At 44.7% G+C, this 21,695-nt stretch overlaps 1 protein-coding gene across 1 annotated transcript; it reads left to right on the forward strand.

Moving 5' to 3' along the window:
- The first annotated feature begins 343 nt into the window (after window positions 1-343).
- NRSN1 (neurensin 1) lies at window positions 344-21,029 on the forward strand. The gene is made up of 5 exons (XM_032424833.1): window positions 344-468; window positions 2,209-2,284; window positions 9,418-9,501; window positions 9,887-10,084; window positions 19,408-21,029. The coding sequence occupies exons 4-5, from the start codon at window positions 9,896-9,898 to the stop codon at window positions 19,804-19,806; spliced, it is 588 nt and encodes a 195-aa protein (XP_032280724.1). The 5' UTR covers window positions 344-468; window positions 2,209-2,284; window positions 9,418-9,501; window positions 9,887-9,895; the 3' UTR covers window positions 19,807-21,029.
- The last annotated feature ends 666 nt before the right edge of the window (window positions 21,030-21,695 follow it).

The raw sequence follows: 21,695 nt of genomic DNA on the forward strand, positions 1-21,695 counted from the left end.
TGCATACCCCAAATGTATCCCAAATGGGGGGGGTGTGTGCAAGAAGCACACCTCAGGTCGGCCTGCCTTCTCCACTTAAAAAATACCGTGTGGTGCACCTGCTGGGCCAGACACCGGGGGGGGGGGGGGGACCAGACACCAGGACTGCAGAAGGACAGAGCTGGCGCCCCCCCAACGCGGACTGCCAGCAGCTTCCTCCCTCCCCGCCCCCCCTGGCGCGGCCAGGCCCGGAACGGGGTTGGCGCACGCGCCCGGCGGGGCCCCGCCCACGCGCCGCCCGAGCGCGCCCCGCGGACGCACGTGGCGCTTCCGGCGGCCGCCCAGCTGTCAATCACGCGCGGGCTGAGCTCCGCAGGGCGGCGGGAGCGGCGGGAGCGGCGGGAGCGGCGGCGGCGATGGGACCCCGGCGAGAGATCTGCGGCTAGCTGGCTGCACTTGCTCCACGGGTCGGGGGATCGGAGGGGGCAGGTAAAGCCACGCGGAGCCCAGGCGAGGTTTTCTGAGCTCCATTTGTCTTTCTCCACTTCTCCCGCTCCTCCCTTCCTCTTTCCTCTCTCCTCACGCACACATATTCATGTTCTGTTTTTCTGTGTCTGTCACACACACACACACACACACCTTACTCATTCACGTTTATTATAGGCGCTCAAATCTCTACAAAGATCATGCATATTAAAATCCGTGAACACATCCAAATTAGGGGTAGCCAACTCCATGCTTTGGTGGTTTGTGGTTTGTGTTACGTAAGAATTGGGGAGGTATACAGGGCAAACTTAAGAGTTTCTTTCCCGGGATCCAAGAAAAGTTATGTATTAGGCAAGAGTCAAATATACGTATTTGCAGTCTGCAAAGCTGGTTTGATTTGTTTTCCAAGCTGAATTAACCCCCCCCCCTTTGCCCTCCCCAATCCTTTGCCATATTCAAAGATATGTGAGTGCTTTGATATAATCTCAGGACCTACTTCTTTGTGTTGTGAGAAAGAGGCGTTGGGAGGGGGTCAGAGCAAAGCTGAGGACCTCCAAGAAAACAGAGCTGGAGTTAAACTGCTGGTGTTTACTTAATTGGTTCCTGGCTCTGTAGCAGAAATGTTTTCAGCACGTTGGAGAGATCCCCGGGCTCCAGACCAGGCCCGCCTTTGGTGAAGGGCATGTGGAGTCATTTCCTTCAGAGAAAAGGGGCAAGGAGACAAACAAACAGAAGGGACATTTAACTGAGAGAGAGGCACAGATGGGGGTTGGGGGGAGACTTGTTTTTCCTTCGCTTATCCAGATCCGGGATCCTAATATAATTGGCTTCCCCCCCCCCCCCCCCCATCTGCTCACATACCACCAGCAAAATAAAATTTTAGGGCAAGGAAATGAGTCTTGAAGAAGGTTTGACTATGGCTCATATAGACTGAAACTGGAAAATACCGAAAACAGTCTGTCAGGCCTCAAGTGGGCTTGCTCACCTCAAGTCTTTGAGGTTTTCTTCCAAATGGATGGGGAACTGATCGTCAGCAAGAATTTTTAGTGACCTCTTGAAAAATATCGCCCAGCTATTCTTTTATTTCACATGAGTAGAGTAATGTAGGAAGCCAGGAGCTCTCTAACTGGTGGTGGGGTTTTAATTAAATCTTGCATGGGCACCTGCTTCTCTTAGGCAGATGGAAAGTAAAATGATCATGATAGGAAGAAATGGATACAGGAGTAAAAAATCAACCCAATGAGTAAATCATCTAAAGAACCTTAATAAGTCTAAAATGCATGTAAACAGATCAGAAAATACAGTGGCTATAAGATTAATTTATTTTACAATATAATGGAACAGGCACCAAACAGATCAGTTCTGGAGTATCTAGGGAGCAAATAAACTTTTTATTTAGAATTTTTAAAATACAAATGTATTAGTCTAATTGTATTACTGACTGTGCAGAATATGATTATATCAAAATAAGAATAGCATTCGCATAGTGTGTTGTAGTTTACAAAGCCCATTCATTTATGTTGTCTCATTTATCCTATAAAGTCTCCTGAGAGACCATTAAAAAGTTATGAAATATGTGTACTTTTGTTAAAAACAAATATCTTCCTGCTCTTCAGCAAGAAGTCCTTTGTCAATGTTTTTGTCAACATTAAAATGACTTTTCACCGGTCATAAGAATGGCTTATGAAATTTTGATTTTTATCTGTATCACATTCTGCAGAGATTTTTTCTTTTCTTAAATAGGTTTGAAGGATGATGTGCCGTTAAAAAGAAAGGCCAAAGACTAAACAAAGAGAAGAGGAAGAGGAAGACTTCAAAGGTAAGACTCCATCCTTGTCACAAGCAAATTCATAAGCACCCTGTGGTTTGTACGTAGTTAAAGAAGAGGTTTAAAGAGAATATGAGTTCTTTTTCTCTTCTCATTTTGATTTTGGACTTTGTATACCTTACTTAAAAACACATCTTAAGGGGCGCCTGGGTGGCTCAGTCAGTTAAGCGTCTGCCTTCGGCTCAGGTCATGATCTCAGGGTCCCGGGATCGAGTCCCACATCGGGCTCCCTGCTCAGCGGAGAGTCTGCTTCTCCCTCTGCCTCTGCCCCTCCTCTCCTTGTACTCTCTCTTTCTCAAATAAATAAATAAAATCTTTAAAAAAAAAAAAGAAACCACACATCTTGAAGAAGTAATTAGGTAATTACATATCATTACCCCTTTTTTAAAAATTATAAAAGTGGGGGCACCTGGGTGGCACAGCTGGTTAAGCGGCCAACTCTTGGTTTTAGCTCGGGTCATGATCTCAGGGTTGTGAGATCAAGCTCTGCGTTCGGCTGCATGCTCGGCATGGAGTCCGCTTGAGATTCTCTCTCCTTCTCCCTCTGCCCCTCCCACTCGTGTCTGCACTCTCTCTCTCTCTCAATCTCTCTCTCTCTCTAAAACAAATAAGTCTTTAAAAAAATTATAAAAGTGGCTGCATACCTTCTGACTTAGAAGGTATTAAAAAGCTCATAATAGGGGCGCCTGGGTGGCTCAGTTGGTTAAGCGACTGCCTTCGGCTCAGGTCATGATCCTGGAGTCCTGGGATCGAGTCCCACATCAGGCTCCCTGCTCAGCAGGGAGTCTGCTTCTCCCTCTGACCCTCCCCCCTCTCATGTGCTCTCTCTCTCATTCTCTCTCTCAAATAAATGAATAAAATCTTTAAAAAAAAAAAAAAAAAAAAGCTCATAATATAGAGCCACAATCTCTACCACTGTTCCAAGAACATAAAATACCTCCGCAAAGATCTTTTGGCAGAAACACATTTTCAAGTTTTAAGGTCATGCTTATACAATTCTAGAATGCCTGATTTAAAAATGAAAGAGCTGTTAGCAGGCTTTCATGCCTTCCTGCATCCATGCTGAGACTGAGTCCTTTAAGCAAATTGACCTTTTGGTTTGGTGTTGGATAAATGGTCTAAAGCAGCTCTGGACCTATACCTGAGCAGTGGCTCTGTAGAAAAGTGGCTCTCATTATCTCAGAAGGCTTTTATGGGAGAGAAAAGCAGTATGAAAAAATCGAATGATATTTCAACGAGAATAAATAGAACAGGGCCTGGTCTCACAACTGACTCACACATGAAGCCATGGGAAAACACTAATCTTTTTTGTGCCTCAATTTTCTGCCTCTCTTCTCTCAAGGAGACCATGAAGACAAATAATATAGAGTCTGTGATGTTCTTGAAGTTTCGTGAGACATAAAGACTTATTTCTGTTTTCATGGCTATAAACGGTTTTTAAGTAAAATAAAAAATAATTGCATTTATTTGACTGAGGTTCAAATGTCCAACAAATTGATACTGTAGCATATTGGTACATGTAGAGATCATAATAGTACCTGTATGGGTTTACTTGCTGAAAGAGGAATTGTTCAGGGAGAAAGGGAAGGAAAAATAAAATAAGACGGAATCAGAGAGGGAGACAAACCATAAGAGACTCTTAACTATAGGAAAATAAAGCTGGGGGCGGGGGATAGGGTAAATGGGTGATGGGCATTAAAGGGGACACGTAAGGGAATGAGAACTGGGTGTTATATGCAACTGATGAGTCACTTAATCCTACCCCTGAAACTAATAATACACTATATGTTAACTCAATTGAATTTAAAGAAAAAAATTTTTTTAAAAAGAGGAATTATTCGAAGGATTCTCAACATTTTCACTCCCTCAGCTACAAATACCTGGGTTTTTTGTTTTTTGTTTTTTGTTTTAAGATTTACTTATTTTTATTTGAGAGAGCATGTACACGAGTGGGGAAAGGAGCAGAGAGAGACTCTCAAGCAGACTCCCCACTGAGCATGGAGCCTGAAATGGGGCCTGATCTCATGACCCTGAGATCATGACCTAAGCCAAAATCAAGAGTTGGACACTCAACCAACTGAGCCATCCTGGCATCCCAGCAAATATCTGTTCTTGGTGCCCGTTTTGTTGCCCTTCTTGCTTCAGCAGTGTTTCTCTTTCTAATCTAAGTGCCCACTGAGAGCAGACTGTGCCCTGCTCATCTTTATTATCTCACATAATCCGGCACATAATTAGTGCTGTAAAAACAAGGAAAGGGGAAGAATGAAAAAGGAAGGATGACTCAGACCATCATCCACACCAACCCATGTACAGCTTTTTCCCAAGAAATTTCGAAGTGCTTGTCACCAGGACAGAAAGAGCCCTGCCCTCAGGAAACTTACAGTCCTTCATGTACATAGTCTGTCGGACCATGAACAAATAAACCACATAAGGAAGCATCAGATGGTAAAAAGCACTATCAAAAGAAACAAATTTGGACAAGAGAATAGAGAGGGATAGAGGGCTGGCACTGAACAAGCTAATTGTAGGGAGCCTCTCGGGAGGGTTTGGGAGGGGAGTTAAGGCATGATTTTCTCCTCCTGTGGGTCATGGGACATGCCAGGTGTGCTGGGCTGCCAAGAGTTGAATATCCATTTAAATGTATAACCATGCATGCAATTGAGATAGATACCATAGACAGAGTATAAAAAGAAGAAAACCATGCACAGATCCCCACTAATTAGCACCTAGAATGTCCTTCAGGGAGAGTGAAAATAACTCCCTCTTCATAGATGACCAAACAGCCAAATGCTAATGTTGCTCGCACTCCATCATGATGGCCATGTGGGCAGCGAGGACACAAAATCAAACAGGAGCTAGGCTGTTTATAAAAGGAATACTCGCATGGACTCATTTAAGTGCAATACTGGAAAATATTTTCACTCGCTCCCCCACCCCCCCTTCATGCACTTCCTGGGATGTTAAGGCTTTCTCTAAAGAAAAGCCATCTCCAGAATCCATCACTTAACAGGAGTCACAGATAGATCATTACTGTTTTTGCAACAGCTACTCTAGCTATAGCCATTCCAATACAAGCACCAGATTTCTCATGAAACCTTGCTCACTAAGTAAATGCTGAGCCAAGCTGAAAAGCCTTTGTACATACCTTCCATTTCTTCTCAGCCCTAGTTTATTGTATAATAATTGCCCAGCTTTTAAAGGGGGCTTTGTGAAGTGACATCATGTATCCTCTTTATGATACTGGAAGTGTCAATCAATCAAGTAGATTCTAAATAACTGTAACATTTTCTGTGTTGGGACAAAAAGTTACTGGCTTCCCTATGAGGAATTGTAACTCTGTTGCATTTTTGTAGGTGCAAAATTCTCACTGTAACCTGTTACATTTTAAAACTTCTTTCTAGCGATCATTCTCCTCTAAGAATGAATCCAGTAAGTTATATATCTGGAAAGATGTATGAAACCTCTAAGGTCCCCAGGGACTAAAGGCATACCTCATTTTATTGCATGTCACTTTACTGTGCATTGCAGATAATGTGTTTTTTACAAATTGAAGGTTTGTGGCGACCCTGCATCGAACAAGTCTACCAAGCACCATTTTTCCAACTGCATTTGTTCACTTCATGTCTCGGTGTCACAGTTTGGTAATTCCTGCAATATTTCAAACTTTTTCATTATTGCTGTATTTGTTTCAGCAATCTGTGATCAGCGATCTTTGATGTTACTATTGTGATGGTTTGGGGGCACCAGGAACTACGCCCATATGAGACAGCAAACCTAATCGATAAATGTGTGTGTTCCTATTTTTCTATCAACCAGCCGTTCCTCTGTCTCTCTCCCTCTCCTTGGGACCCCTGTTCCCTGAGACAGAGCAATATTGAAATTAGGGCAATTGATACCTCTACAGTGGCTATTAGGAGTTTAAGTAAAAGGAAGAATTAGTTGATATGGCAAACTTCATTGTTGTCTTATTTTAAGAAATTGCCACAGCCACCCCCACCTTTAAGCAACCACCACCCTGATCAGCCGTCAACACCAAGGGACAGACCCTCCACCAGCAAAAAGATTATGGCTTGCTGCAAGTTTAGATGATGGTTAGCATTTTCTAGCAATAAGGAATTTTTAAATTAATAGACATAATGCTATTACACCCTTAGTAGACTACAGTATAGTGTAAAAATAACACTTATATGCACTGGGGAACCAAAAAGTTCATTTGACTTGTTTTATATGATATTTGCTTTATTGTGGAGGTCTGGAACCAAACCTGCAATATCTGAGATACACTTGTACTATTTAGGAATGTACACAATCCAAGTAATTGACCTAACTAGTCACTTATATGCTCTTGTAAACCAAAGCTTCACGTATACTATAATGATAAAGAATTGGGGACAGTCAGACAATCAGTCAATGAGAGTATGGGAGGAAATGGGAAATCAGTAAACCAGTTGTTTATCCAACAAAAATAATTGACTCATTCCTTAAATTCATGGCCAGAGACTCCTGGAAAACTATATCTGGAAGGAATTCAAGGCTATCTGGCCCAACCATCTTATTTTAAGGACGATAAAACCGTAGGCCAGGGAGGTGAATGAGTTTACCTGCGATGTCATGACCAAAACGTTGTAGATCAAGAACTAGGATTAGAACCCATTCTCTGCCCTGTGTGGTTAGCACAGCACAGGCCGTGTTCTTGTGCTTCCTATGCCTGCAGAAGAAAGTAAGGCTCTTTGAGATTCGTTTCCTGGCACGGATCTAGCATCACTAAAAATCTGTTCTGACTTTAGAGTAGAGCCATCCATCCCTCAGGCTCAAAAACCTTTGTTTAGGACACTTTCTATCTCTTTTATGATTTGAACCCATATTTTGTTTAACGAAGTTGGACTCCTGAGTTCCATCCTATAATGCAGAAACACTCGACCCCGTGTGCCAGAAACCAGCTGTGCGGGGAGGAGCTACATCATGTCACATGTCCAGTTCTGCATCAAACCTCCACCCCTGAGCAAGAGGGACTTCAGCATTGAAGAATAACCTCATCCTGTTGCTATGAGGAATTTCTTTGTGCTCCGGTCCTATCTATTTTTGTCCTTTCTCCATGTTAAAGTCTCTGATGTTTTATAGAAAACCTGAAAATACATATCTGGATGACTTGGTCTGCTTATGCAAGTACATGATTCAGTCCATACTCTTACTTTCTGTGTTGTCATCTTTCATCTGCTCCCTGACTCAGGGTGTCACCTTTAGCAGATGACTTTTTGGTGCCTCAGTTTCTTCAATGACAAAGCAGAATTAGTAAAGCACGAATCCGTTCTCCCCTTGATCAAAAATTTTTTATCAGTAATTACTTTCTTTTTTTAATTTAAGTTCAATTAGCCAACATAGAGTACCTCATTAGTTTCAGATGTAATGTTCAGTGATTCATCAGTAGCATATAACACACAGTGCCCCTTGATCAAAATTTTATTAGAATGTCTTTTTTAAAATGTACCTTTAAAATTATTCTACTTATGGGGGCGCCTGGGTGGCTCAGTCAGTTAAGCATCTGCCTTTGGCTCAGGTCATGATCCCAGGGTCCGGGGATGGAGCCCCACATCAGGCTCCCTACTCAGCGGGGAGTCTGCTTCTCCCTCTCCCACTCCCCCTGCGTGTACTCTTGTTCTCTCTCTCTCTAATGAATAAATTAAAGATCTTTTAAAAAATAAAATTACTCTACTTATGTATCATTACTAATAGACCTTTATTAATCATCTTCATTGTAAGGCATTAATTTAAAGGTACCAAAGAGATCATCCTAACACTTAAAATATGAAAACTAGGTTAACAAAAGAACTTGACCCATCACATTTTGCCACTCCAATCAGGCGAAGTACATTCTAAAATCTTTATATTTTATGAAATAATATCCTTCTGAAATGTTAAAAAGTAAAAAAAAGAAATTTTTGTATTGCCTTCCCTGCTCTCTCTTCCTAGGTCATCTCTCCTGGCTGCCATATCTGAAAAAGGGAGGAAGGCCCTGAATGTAATACTGACCAACACTTAAAAAGATGAGAGTATTGGTCACCATCAGTAGCACCAATTTGCATCATTTTTCTAAGATCAGGGCCATATTTTTTTTTTCCTGAATTTGATGACATTTTCTAACCAGAATGCCTTTTTGGCTAAGAGCACACACTACAAGATAATTTTATGGATTCACTTTGTGGCCATGGGACAGGACAATGCTAACTATCCATGGCTTCAACCTTGATTTTAGCCCCTTAATTCTATCCAACCAAACTCAGTGTCTACACAGCGGCACTTGCTGGCAGCTTGAGTTAATTTTTTCCTTGTAGATAAACATCATGACATGGTTTCTGGATAAGGAATAGGAAACATTTTATATGTCTTCTGTTAGCCTGGATTACAGGACAAGTCCTGAGAGAATTTGGTTCAATGGGAAAATACCTTTCTACATAGCTTCTTGTTTTATCATCTTGAGACTGACTATGTCCACACAGGGAAAACCATCTGGAGGATAACTGGAAAATCTAAAAAAAAAAATTATTTCACATTTCCAGCTACATATGTATCTGCCTGTATGGAGAAAAGAAAACCAAACACCAAACAGAGAATTACTAAAAATTTCCTTACCAAAATTGCTGTCCCTCAGCAATTCCTTCTTTTTTTTTTTTTTTTTTTACATGAATTAATAACCAAATGCTTCTCTCTAAGGGTACTGATTAGGTCAAATCAAGTGGAAATTTCCATCTTAAGAAGACCAAGTCCCAGACAACCCACCTGGAGCATAGTTCCATTTAACAATTCCCTGGCCTCTTGTGTAGAGTAGACACTTCATGCAACATGTTGAAAGGCTGGATCTACACTCTCCATTCTGCTCTATCATCCCGCATGGACAGATGGGTCCACAAATAATGACTGAAAGATCTAGTGTTAGAGTTGGTGAGGTGTAAAGTATTGGCTGAGCCATTCGTGATTAATAAAGCATGAAGCGTAAGTTGCTCAGCAGCCTTCAAACACAGCTTCTTTACAATGTGACAATTAGCTAAAATGTGAGAGCAAGATCCATGAGGTCTGCAAGCAAAATTGCAGACTGCTAAAGAGTAACACCATGTATTTTCCACCAGGGAACGTGGTTAAGCATCCGAGAGGACAATCCAAGAAAAATTCCATCTCTAGCAAGTGAGAGTACCCACCTAATTCTTTAACATGTAAGTGTAAAGACTACTGCTTTCTAAGAGATTAAGGATTTCTTGTCAAGACAATGAAAATCTCGGCTTCTCTGTTGCCATTTTTCATGTGCTTCATGCTTCCCTTTTTGCATAATTTAAGTGAGCTGTGCTGTTATGTCTCATTTCATTTATGGAGAGTCAGTTTCTAGTCATCGAGTGTTTGGGGGTATTTTTTGCATTGAGTCGAAAAGCAGAGCGGCTTATAAGAAAGAAAGGCAGGTCTTTAAAAAATGTCTTTTCTCTTAAGAAAAGAGCATTGTTCAAATAGACTAACAGTACTCAGCCCGGTTCTCACCTTTAATATGCCTTTTAATCCTGAAGCCAGAGCTCATGGGGCTGATGCCTGTGGATGTTGTCATTCCAGCTGGGAAGGATGAGTTCTTGCAGCAACATTTGTGGGTCCAAGCAGGCACAGGCTGCTACCGAGGGCAGGTACCAGCGCTACGGAGTCCGGTCCTACCTGCATCAGTTTTATGAGGACTGTACCACCTCGATCTGGGAGTATGAGGATGATTTCCAGATCCAGAGATCACCTAATAGGTGGAGCTCACTATTCTGGAAGGTAAGAACAGAACATGTTTGTAAGTCAAGAAATGGAAACGTTACTGAATATGGTAAATCCTGTAGCTAGGAAGAACTGAGAGGTCTGGGCCTCTCTGTGTGCATCCATCTTGATGATCGTAAGTGCAGTCTTCTTCCCTTAGAAAAGGAGAATATACTGTTTTCCAGAGTGGCTGCACCAGCTTGCATTCCCACCAACATGTATCATATGACCTCACTGATATGAGGAATTCTTAATCTCAGGAAACAAACTGAGGGTTGCTGGAGGGGTGGGGGGTGGGAGGGATGGGGTGACTGGGTGATAGACACTGGGGAGGGTATGTGCTATGGTGAGCGCTGTGAATTGTGCAAGACTGTTGAATCTCAGATCTGTACCTCTGAAACAAATAATGCAATATATGTTAAGAAAGAAAAAAAAAAAGAAGGTAGCAGGAGGGGAAGAATGAAGGGGGGGAAATCGGAGGGAGAGACGAACCATGAGAGACGATGGACTCTGAAAAACAAACTGAGGGTTCTAGAGGGGAGGGGGGTGGGAGGATGGGTTAGCCCGGTGATGGGTATTAAAGAGGGCACGTTCTGCATGGAGCACTGGGTGTTATATGCAAACAATGAATCATGGAACACTACATCTAAAACTAATGATGTAATGTATGGGGATTAACATAACAATAAAAAAATTAAAAAAAAAGAAAGGGAGAATATAAACCTTGGGCTGAAGAAAGCCCCTGAACACAGCACAGTGGTTGATTTGCAGGTTAAACATAAATACGTATAAATGTCATCATTAATTATTATTGTTGCTACTGTTATTGATGTGCCGCTAAATTCACCAGCTGTGAAGCCACCCGAAGGCAAAACGTTATATGCTCCCAGCCTCCCCTATAGGCTTGGTAAGTATCATTTGACAAATTGCAACAAGTATTAAAAAGAAATCGTTGGGTATTGAGAGTTGATGCTGAGACATAATACAATGGTCGTGTGCCTCTGTACCTCTACCAGACGTGATCATGAGGCTCTGTGAGCTTCAGCTTCTTCTCATGAAAGCACCTCATTAGACAATGTACTCAGTCATTCAGCATATGGTTAGTGAGCACCTACTCTGTGTCGAGAAGTTGCAACGTGCTAGAAATTAAAGTGATGAGAAGGAAAAGCCCTCGCCCTCTTGGAACTTGCAACCTATCAGGGAAAACAGACCGTAAATGAATAAACCACATACTAGAAGGTCAGGTGATAACAAGTGCTGTGGAGAGAAATGAATCAGGACAAGACAGTAGGGAGTGATGGAGGCCTGGTATTTAGTATGCTGTTTGTAGACAGCCCTTCAGAGGAGACAACATTTGAGCAAGTACCAGGATGAGCTGAGGGAGCAGACCATAAGATGACCTGGCTGAACGTCCTTCTGGGCTGGGAAAATAGCAAGTCCAAAGCTCTGAAATGGGAACCAATTTCGTGTGCTTGAAAAATAGCAAGAGTTCCAGTCTGGCTAGAGTGGAATGAGAGGAGAAAAAGGACAAGTGATGAATGCAGAAAAATAACAGGACACAGATGATTTGTGTGGCACCTTGTAGATGATAATGAGGACACTGGCTTTTACCTTGAGAGATATGGGAAGCCACTTGAACATTTTAAGCAGAGGAGTGACATGATCGGACTAATATTTCAACAGGATCGTGCTGACTACAGTTTGGAAAATAGATTATAGGAGGACAAGGGTAGAGGCATCCAGGTTATCTGGGAGGCTCTGACAGCACCCAGGCAAGAGATGATGATGGCTTGGAGTAGGGTGGTGTTGGTAGAGATGGTGAGAAGTGGTCTGAATTAGCATAAAGTTTGAAGACCAAGCTGTCAGGACGTGCTGATGAAGTAGACAAGAGAGAAAGAGTCAAGCACGGCTCGAAGGCTTGCAGCCTGAGCTATTTACTGAATGATGTTATAATTTTCTGGGAGGAAAACACTGGGAGAGCAGTGGGAATGGTGGGGAACCAAGAGTCTGAGTTTGGCCATGATATGCTGGAGATTGCCTATCAGACATGTGAGTGGGGATCTCTAGTGGTAATTGAAATGCAGCTCATAGATTGGGAGTCCCTGACATACAGAATACATAAGAGGCATCAAACTAGATAAAATGACCCAGGAAGAGAGTATGGACGTAGAAGAGGGCATCGAGATGTCTGAACATTTAGAGATCAAGAAAAGGGTGAGGATTTAGGGAGGGAGGCTGAGAAGGTACAACCTTAGGTGGGGCCTCAGCTCGGGGATCCCAATCGTCCCCAATCTTCTCCCAAAAGATCCCAGAATGTTTTACATTGATGTTGACATAAACTTAACAATTTATTGGCAATATAGTTTAACAAGAGGCAATGTGACATAATGCTTATGAGCATAGACTCTGTCCTCAGATTACACGGGTTCAAACCTCAGCTCTTACATTTAACAGCACTGTACCTTTGGGCAAGTTAATTGACCTTAGTGGGCCCCAGTGGTGATGCTTATCATACCTACCAGGTAAAGCTGTGAGAATTAAGTAAGATGTCTTGTATGCAATCAAGCATTCAGTGTATTAACTCCTACTATCAGAGGTCCTATGAAACACTGGATCCTGAAGTGGAAAGAAAATTTGAAATCTAGTTAATAAATAAAGTACTGGGCAACACAGTTGTTAACATGGATTACCCAAGACCTGTGTTAATTCAATATCTTACAAGTGTCAGGTACTCTGTATTAAAATTGATCGAGCCAGCGCCCTTGCCCTGTGGAAATGTCATCTCTGATGAATCCTTACTGGCTTGGACTGATGAAATACATAGCCAAGCTTGGCACATCTTGTATTTACCCAGTTAAGTGGGTGGCTGCTTCCTTATGTGTCAAAAAAACAAATATTTGCCTGACAGATCCGTTGTGCCAAGGGCCTGAAATACCACTGTCATGGAGAATATTGAAACCATTCCCACCGTTCCAAGGCACTACCAGTCAGGAGATTTGAGAAGCTATAAATCCATCAAATAATACGTAGGTATGGATTTAAAATAAAGAACTCACAGTAAATTACCAACCCCAGAATTCAGATTTCAGAATTCTCTCTTCTATTTTACACAAACAAGATTCAAAAGTATCTGTTCCCCATTGTGCTGGACCTACTTTAGGGACTAGAAACAGGCAAAAGTCCATGGCCTCACATAGAGATTATATTCCAGCAAAATCCAAATCCTAGACTCAGATCCTAATCACAAAACACAAGACTGGCATTCCGAAGCTTAGAGTCAACCTGAATCACCTAAGAAGTCACTGTCTTAGAGACCTCCCCTCTACCAAGGGAATAAACTAAATGTTCTTTGGTTTCCTTCTAGGAAGGACAAGTGAATCCGTCTCAGTGGGATTTATGAAATGCTTTGTATCAGTACAGAGAAAGACAATGATCGTGCACATGTTTCTAATCATGATTCGTTTTTGTGATTTTTTTTTCTTTCATTTCAAACTGCATCTGTGGGTGGTTCAAGTTATGGACTTCCCCTCTCCCCATTCCCAATAAAGTGGTGCTGAGGGATTGTTGGTTTCTTGCTAGAGGCTAGGATGCTGCACTGGGCCAGAAGCTTGGAGGGGCGTAATGAGAATGGAGACTGGAGTCTAATGAGCTTGAGGTAGAGTCTTTGCCCTGTCACGTGGGTCCATATGGCCTGGATCTCACAATGCTATTCATTCTTTCTTTCTACATATGCTTATATGTCCACTATGTGCATGGTTATGGGGCAGGCTCTGGGATTCATTTGTGAATAAGATGCTGTTCTTCACCTGTGACTTAGACACAGCCTTGACCTGAAGGAGTTCGCAAAGAGGGAAGGCGGACGTGTCTGCAGACAGTTACCATCCAGCATGATAAACACCACCCTAACACACACACACACACACACACACACACACTCTGCCTCACAGGGTCTACCCCCAGCTGCCTCAGCCACACCTCCTTTATCCCAGTGCCTAAAACTCCTGCCACCTGCAAGTCTCTGTGACGTGCTCCCACCGACCCCTTGCCACGCACTGCCCAGGAATCAAACTGGCTGTGGTGGGACTTTTCTTCTTAGACTTGCACTCGACCTTGAGGAAAGCTGTTGCCACCTGATTGTGCAGCAAATCACCTCAGTGAGGGAGGTATAAACTAAGGAGAACAATCTCCTTACCCCATTCATCTTTCCTCCCCTCAGAGTCACCCTCCTTCTTACCTTCTCCTCAACCCATCCTAGAAACCCCTCAGACGGTGTCCCCACAGCGATGTGCAGGTACGAGGTAAGGCCGCCTCCTCCACAGCCTCTCTGAACAGGAGACACACTGGCCTCTCTCTTTTCGCCCAAGACCCTCCTCCTATCTGTCCTGATCTCTAGTTTCCCCCCTGAGCTAAGTCAGAGTTTAAACTTCTGTGTTAGATTTTTCTTCAGAGTTTTGCTAGAGGTTGCAGAGTTGGTTTTATACTAGAAATGAGAGGGGCTCAGTGAATGGGTGGATGGCAGGAACACAGAGAAAGTAGGAAGGAAGGAATGAAGGGAAGGGAGGGAGGAAGAGAGGAAAGAAGGAAGGAAGGGGTGCCATTTTGAATATTTGGGGTTTGAGGAGCCTTTGGGACATTTTTGTGTAGATCTTCCCATTGGCTGCCAGAAATACAGGGCTAGAGCCCAGGAAGGAAGTCCAGGCTGGAGATGGGGATTGGAAGATGTTGGCATATAGGTAGGAGTTTAAACTACAGCCACACATTCAACCCTACAGAGATCATCTTGAACAAGAGTTGTGAATCAAGGGGGAAACCCTGGGGAACACCATTAATTTAATAAACATCTGGCAAAACAGGTTGAGAGTGCGTTGTTAAGGATGCAGATGTAGAAACAAGAGAGAGTTATGTCAGGTGAAGGTTTTTAAGAAGACGAAAGTGTCTAACATCACTGACTGCAGACTATTCGAAAGAGGTCACATGGGATTGGACAATTAGGAGGACTTTAGTGACCTCGGAGAAACCAATTTCAGTGAAATTGTGGGACTCAGCTTGAATATCAAGTGTTGGATGAGTTCAAGCTGTAGCTAGAGAGAGACACGGGGCTCTGGAATAGCCTTTGAAGATGGAAACAATTGAGTGCATTCCCATGCTGGAGGGACCGAGCCTCCATCAGGTGGGAGACCGAGCTCAGGGTACCAGGTATCATGCCTGGAGGGCGTGGGCTGGGACCCCAGCCGGGCATCGGTGGTTGCTCCGCGAAGCTCAGTGTCCCTACAAGATGAGTTGCATCTGCTGTCACTGCCCACAGGGGACACCCCTCCGAGCCCAGGTCCTGCTCAGGAGAGGTCAGAGTGGGGCTGATGAAGAAGACGGGCCACGCTTCCGTCTTGCTGTGCTTCCCCTGAGTGTTGCCTCGAAGCCAGATGGCTCCTTCCACCTTCCGCTGCCTCAGCTCCCCCACCGTCCTTCCCGCCACGCTGGTTCCCGCTTCCAGCGGTCATTACCACGTCCTCGGCCAGGACAGCTGGGAAGCTCCTGCTGCCAGCCCCGCTTTGTTGGAGCAAACGGAGGTGTGTTCGACCTTGTCAGCTCACACGGAGATGATGGTGGGGATGCTGGTCCGAGTCACGGCAGGTGCCGGCTGGCAGCTGATGGATTCTCACACACGCCCCCACAGCCAGGACGGCCCTCAGAAGTCACTGTCCTTGCTGCTGTCTGTAAGGTCGGTCGCAGCAGGGAGAGGCCCTTCTCCCTCGGCACTGGGCCGGCCCACCCACCAGCTGCCCCGGGCTGCTCGGCCAGGCCCCGTGGCATTCCAGCTCTCTGCATGGACCCCCACAGCGCTGTTTGCACTCTCAGATGCTTGGGGACCCCTGTGTTGCCTTTTGTAAACTCTATTTCATAGAGCCCCCTTTTCTCTTAGACCGAGGACCACTTCAACCTAGAGCTGTGTCCTGAGACTGTTTTTATGGTTCTGTATGGCATCACTCCCCAAATCTTTATTCCTTCCAATCCTCCAAGATGGTACCAGGGTTAGGCAGATGCATCCCAGCATCCCTTATCACCTCTGTCCCACGCTCAGTTAAGACAGCATCCTTTATGTCCCAAGACTGCCCCTCCACACCCGCCTCCCAAACCTTCCCAGACAGGTTTTCACAATGTTTAGGGTCCTCTCTGGGCACATGTCTTGGAGGTCCTCTTTGGACTTGCGTGGAGGGCACCTTCTGGATCCTGGGACTTGGCTGTTTGCCACCATCGTGTTCCCCTCCACAGATGGCAGGCCTCTCTCGGGTACTCCAATTCAACGGGGAAAAGGGAGAAGGCTCAGTGAGGCCAGCCACTTTCTAGTTCTTGAAGTGAGCAGGGCTTCTGCCATCTGCGAGGTACAGTTTGCCGGTTAGCTTCTGAGTGAGAGTCCAAGAGTGGATTTTAATCTATGAAGCACTGCTCAGTCGAGGAGCAGGCTGCTCTGAGAATCAGTCACCTGGCTCCGTAGTCAGCAGTCTGGCCGTTTAAGTTAGTCAGTTAGGAATATTTATGGAGTGTAGGGCAGGAACGAGAGATGCGGAGAGCAAGACAGAAATAGAAGACACGCTGGGCGCCTGGGTGGCTCAGTTGGTTAAGCAACTGCCTTCGGCTCAGGTCATGATCCTGGAGTCCCGGGATCGAGTCCCGCATCGGGCTTCCTGCTCAGCAGGGAGTCTGCTTCTCCCTCTGACCCTCCTCCCTCTCATATGCTCTCTCTCTCTCTCATTCTCGCTCTCTCAAATAAATAAATAAAATCTTAAAAAAAAAAAAAGAAATAGAAGACACGGACCACTGGCCTCAGTCGCTCTTAAGAACCTCAGAAATACGATGGATACATTCTTACAGTCCTCAGTTTTTGAAGATGAGTGCCAATTCTTGAGGAAAAGGGGATTTAGTAACATATGAAGCATGTCACCATGGATATTAATGTTAATTTAGCTTATGCATTCCAAATTTTCCAATGTGACTCATTTTTTAAGTTACAAAGAATGGTTAGGCTTTGGAGGTGAATTTGCCACTATTTTTAGAAAAATGTAGAAAGTCATCCAAAATGTTATATTTTACAAACCCAACTTTTCTTATAGTACTTAAGTCTTACATAGAAAACTTTCTATTCTTTTCAGAAGACATTATATTGAGTCTGGTTTTTTTTAGTTTCTTTACAATATTACGTAATGGAAATTTGTCCCTATATAGTGACCAAAACTCTGTGGTAATTTAAAAAAATAATAATAGCAGATAATATACAAAATAGTAATTGGTGAAATACCATGGGAGAATAAAAGGGGAGTATGAGGCTTGGAGGTCACACAGACCTGGGTTAGAGCCCAGTCACACCACCTGCTAGCTACAGGACCTTGAACTATGCTTCTTCCGCCCCACTCACCTGGGTCTCTTACAGGAGAAATGGGAATAAAAATACCTCCTTTTCAGAAGATGCTGCTGAGGATCAAGTGAAAAATATATCAAACACTATGCCTAGGTCATAAGAGATACTCAGTAATACTAGCTCTCTGATGGATTTGTGAATATGTTTTCCTTCTATTATCCAAACCTTCTTTATTAGTGTATTACCCTAAGATTTAATAAATAAGTTAAATATATATGCTTTAAATTCAAAGCTCAGGATAAAATGGTGTTGTGCGTTTGGTTTTTTCCCTACTTTGTCATGCTAACTAAAAACAATTAGGAACAGAAGGAAATGTATTTAAATGTATTTTAAAAATAACTATATTAGCTGTTCTTCAAGGGCTCAGATTGTTATAATGCTGTTCCAGTGTAGCATCATTTCACAAGAGGTGCATTTCCAAATAGATGTAATAATAGCCACTTATTACAATGTATCGCTTCACCAGGCACGGGGCTAAGTGCCTTCAAGGATGGCCTCACTTGGTCCTCACCACAGCTCCGATGATCATTTAGCATTTTATAGATGGGGAAATTAACGATGAAAGTGTTTAAATAACTTTCCTTATATGATTGAAGTACTAGTTGGCAGTGCTGGAACCCAAGCCTGAATCTGTCCGTTGCAAACCTCCAAACCACCTGGTGGTGGTAGGCAATCCTCTCCCGCTTCAGTGTGTTATATTGTATTCGAACTGGAGCTAATGGAGTTTCTCAGTGACCTGCTAGCTGTCATCCATCCTCGGGCCAGTGACCCACCCTCCTTGAGGTGACCTGTAAACTAGCAATTATGGTTCCTTCCCAGTAACTTGGGGGAAGAGGTGGTAGTTACACGGATTGCCAATGTCCTCCAACCAAATCACCGGGAAACATACAGGTACGTTGGACAAGTTGAGTTGATCCCTCATCACAGTGAGAGAGGTGACACCAGAGGGTCTCCTGGGGTATCTCAGTAAGAATATGAGGAAGGATGTGTTACAGGATGTGGGCTTTGGGTGGGCGGAGTGGAGTTCACTCTGGATTATCAGGGCCAATTCTATGATTGGCCAATAAATAAATAAATAAATAATAAATCTTACCACAGGGAGGGACAGACTAGGGTAAGACTAAAGCTGTAGTGGGTAAAGAAGCAGCTGTTGTTCGTATTACTGGAGTGGGGGCGGGGCGGGGGGAAGGCTGTGGAAAGGCTGTGGATATTTTGTGCTTTGCACAATGACCCTGTTTTTGTCTGTTAGACAAAACGATGAGACGAGGGCGCCTGGGTGGCTCAGTCAGTTAAACAACTGCCTTCGGCTCAGGTCATGATCCCAGGGTCCTGGGATCGAGTCCCGCATCGGGCTCTCTGCTCAGCAGGGAGTCTGCTTCTCCCTCTGACCCTCCCCCCTCTCAGGCTCTCTCTCTCTCATTCTCTCTCTCTCAAATAAATAAATAAAATCTTTTTAAAAAGGCAAAAAAAACGATGAAGCGGACTTGTTTCGTGTCCGTCTGTGACGGGCATGGAATGAGCTTGTCCGACGTGGGTGTTCTGTGTCACAGATTACATCCGTAGGGGAACAGCTTCTGAGAGCTCCAGGACCTAGTGGATAGAGTGAGGCTCTTCCCGGGTATCGGGGCCGCTTTGCTCTTGCTCAGAGACTGAAGGAGACAGCCTAAACCAAAGGTGCCTTTGTCAGCTGCAAAGCTTTGTACGAAGAGAAAGCTCACAGGAAAAATCAAGGCAGTGCTGCCGTGTCTGGTTGGCGTTAAAATCAGAAAGGGCGTCCTTTCGCCTTCTTTTATCATTAGGAAATGATCACAAATTTGGGGTGCTCGGGAATACTAACTGCTCCCGGAAACCAAGTCCTGCTCTGGAGGGCTCAAGAGAGCCAAAGCGCTGAGCTTACCCTGTCTTGCCTCCCTGTGTCTTTCTCCAGGTCGGACTCATCTCCGGCACAGTCTTCGTGATTCTCGGACTGACCGTTCTGGCTGTGGGCTTTCTGGTGCCCCCCAAAATCGAAGCCTTTGGCGAAGCCGACTTCGTGGTGGTGGACACGCACGCTGTGCGGTTCAACGGAGCCCTTGACGTGTGCAAGCTGGCCGGGGCCGTTCTCCTCTGCCTCGGGGGCATGTCCATGGCGGGGTGCCTGCTGATGTCAGTGTTCGTGAAAAGCTACTCCAAAGAGGAAAAGCTCCTTCAGCAAAAGTTTAAAGAGCGCATCGCAGATATCAAGGGCCATACCCAGCCCATTACAAAAGCCCCGGGCCCCGGGGAAACAAAGATTCCCGTCACTCTGTCCAGGGTCCAGAATGTCCAGCCTGTTTCAGCAACCTGAGACACCTCCCACCCCAGGCCCCCTCTCTGATCACACACAGTGTTCATCCACAGGGAGCGGGGCTGGCTTTGGAGATGATGGGGCTAGGGCGTTGGCTGGCCCCAGGGCGGGGCTCGGCTGCGGGCAGCGCGGGGCGTGAGCTCATATCGGCTCGGTTCCGGAGGGGCTCCGGAGGAGGTGATGCCCGTGGAGACCCGTGCATATGCACCGAGCTGCTTCGGGGGTGCTCTGTGTGCCCACCGGGAGCCCCCAGGAGCTCCCCTCTCAAATATCGTGACTCCCTGTCATTTCCCCGCGTTACTGGAGAGCGCCCACCGGTTTAGACCAGATGACCAGCGGCTAACGTGGTGTGTTTTATTTTCTAATATCGGTTTCCTGATCTTTCTTGTGTGGTGCTGCTTCTATTCCTGTCTCACTACGTGTAAGATACTGTTGTGTGTGTTCATAGAAAAATCGAGCTCCTTGATTTTGACCCAGACGTTCGTCTTTTAACTCAATCTTCACATGAGGTTACTGAGATTGGATACAAATTTATTGGAGTTCTCTGCCAATCTTCTTTTGGTTTTGTTTTGTTTTCTCCAGTGTTTTCACTTGAAAAGCTAAAATTGCCAACTTTAGAATCTTGGGGAAGAAATTAACATTAGGAGTATCTATGCAGTGTCCGAAAGCCGGAGAATGAGAAGCTACTACTACCTAGCTGTGTGACCTTGGGGGATCCGTTTAACCTCCCCCGGCCTCAGTTTCCATCCACAGGACAGAGATCCTGGACTGTGGTGTCTGAGATTCCTCTTTTGCCGCGTGTCATCGTGTCTCCCCGGGGCCATGTTTGCGATGTCCCCAGGGCTCTCACCTCAGTGGGACTGTTTGAGATCTGGACTCCCAGAAAAATCTCCGAATCAGCAGCTACTCACCTTTCAATATCCAACCCCAGCAGTTTATACAGTGCTGTCGTGTTTTTATAAAGACAAAAGTAAGCCATCCTCAAATAAGAAACCCGTGAGTAGATATTAACCTTAAAAAGGGTTTTCTTCCTCAAATAAGATGTTTTATTCTCCAGCAAGATGCTCATCTCACCCCTGTGCACTTTTACTTAGTCTGTGGATTTAAGCTGGACTAAGGAACACGTGACCTTGGTGTTCTCTCAGAAATTGTGCCACCTTCGAGTTCTGTCTCTCCTCTCTTTCTTCCTTCACCGGATAAATAAAATATGTGACCGAGCAGAACCTGAGTTGCACTGTCATTCCTTCACCGCGGCTGTTTTCTCTCCAAGGAGCGAGCCTCCATCCTGAGGCCGGGTGGGCGAGCTCTCATGTTTCCCTGGCGAAATGGAAGAACAAAGCAAGCGATCAGTGCTCTTGGTGCACACTGTTTGTTAGTCCCGGTCCAGCAGGGACTGGGGGCAGATCGGCATCCTCCACAAGGATCACAGGCCAGATAGGGCAGAAATCATTCCAGTTTCCTCAGATTCTCACCTTGCCGTGGAAATAGCATTTTAATTGTGTTCTTTGAAGCCTTGTGTAAGCCCCAAGCATCTGCTCCAGACAACATCATTTGAAGATTTCCATGCTTCCTTCTGTGTTGTGTACCAAGGAGTCTTGGAGGATGGGACTTGACTTTTAAAAGCCTCCAGAATGAAAAATAATGGCGGCAGGGTTGGGAACCTTCCGGTACAGGCATGATAGCAGCCATAAAGAAGCAGCTCTGTTCCCCCAAAGACCTAAAGGAAACCAAAACAGAGAGGAGAAGCTGAGTCTGAAAAAGCAATTCAGCATGCCCCGTCTTTCCCGTCCTGCCCAGGCTCTGTGAGAGCAGGTGCTTGTGAGGACCCTCCTGGTGCCCTTGGGAGGGATTGTAGGAAAGCAGAAGAATAGGAAATACAGTTTGATCTT

Source organism: Phoca vitulina, unplaced genomic scaffold (genome assembly GCF_004348235.1).
Source record: "Phoca vitulina isolate PV1807 unplaced genomic scaffold, GSC_HSeal_1.0 scaffold31, whole genome shotgun sequence".
Taxonomy (NCBI): domain Eukaryota; kingdom Metazoa; phylum Chordata; class Mammalia; order Carnivora; family Phocidae; genus Phoca; species Phoca vitulina.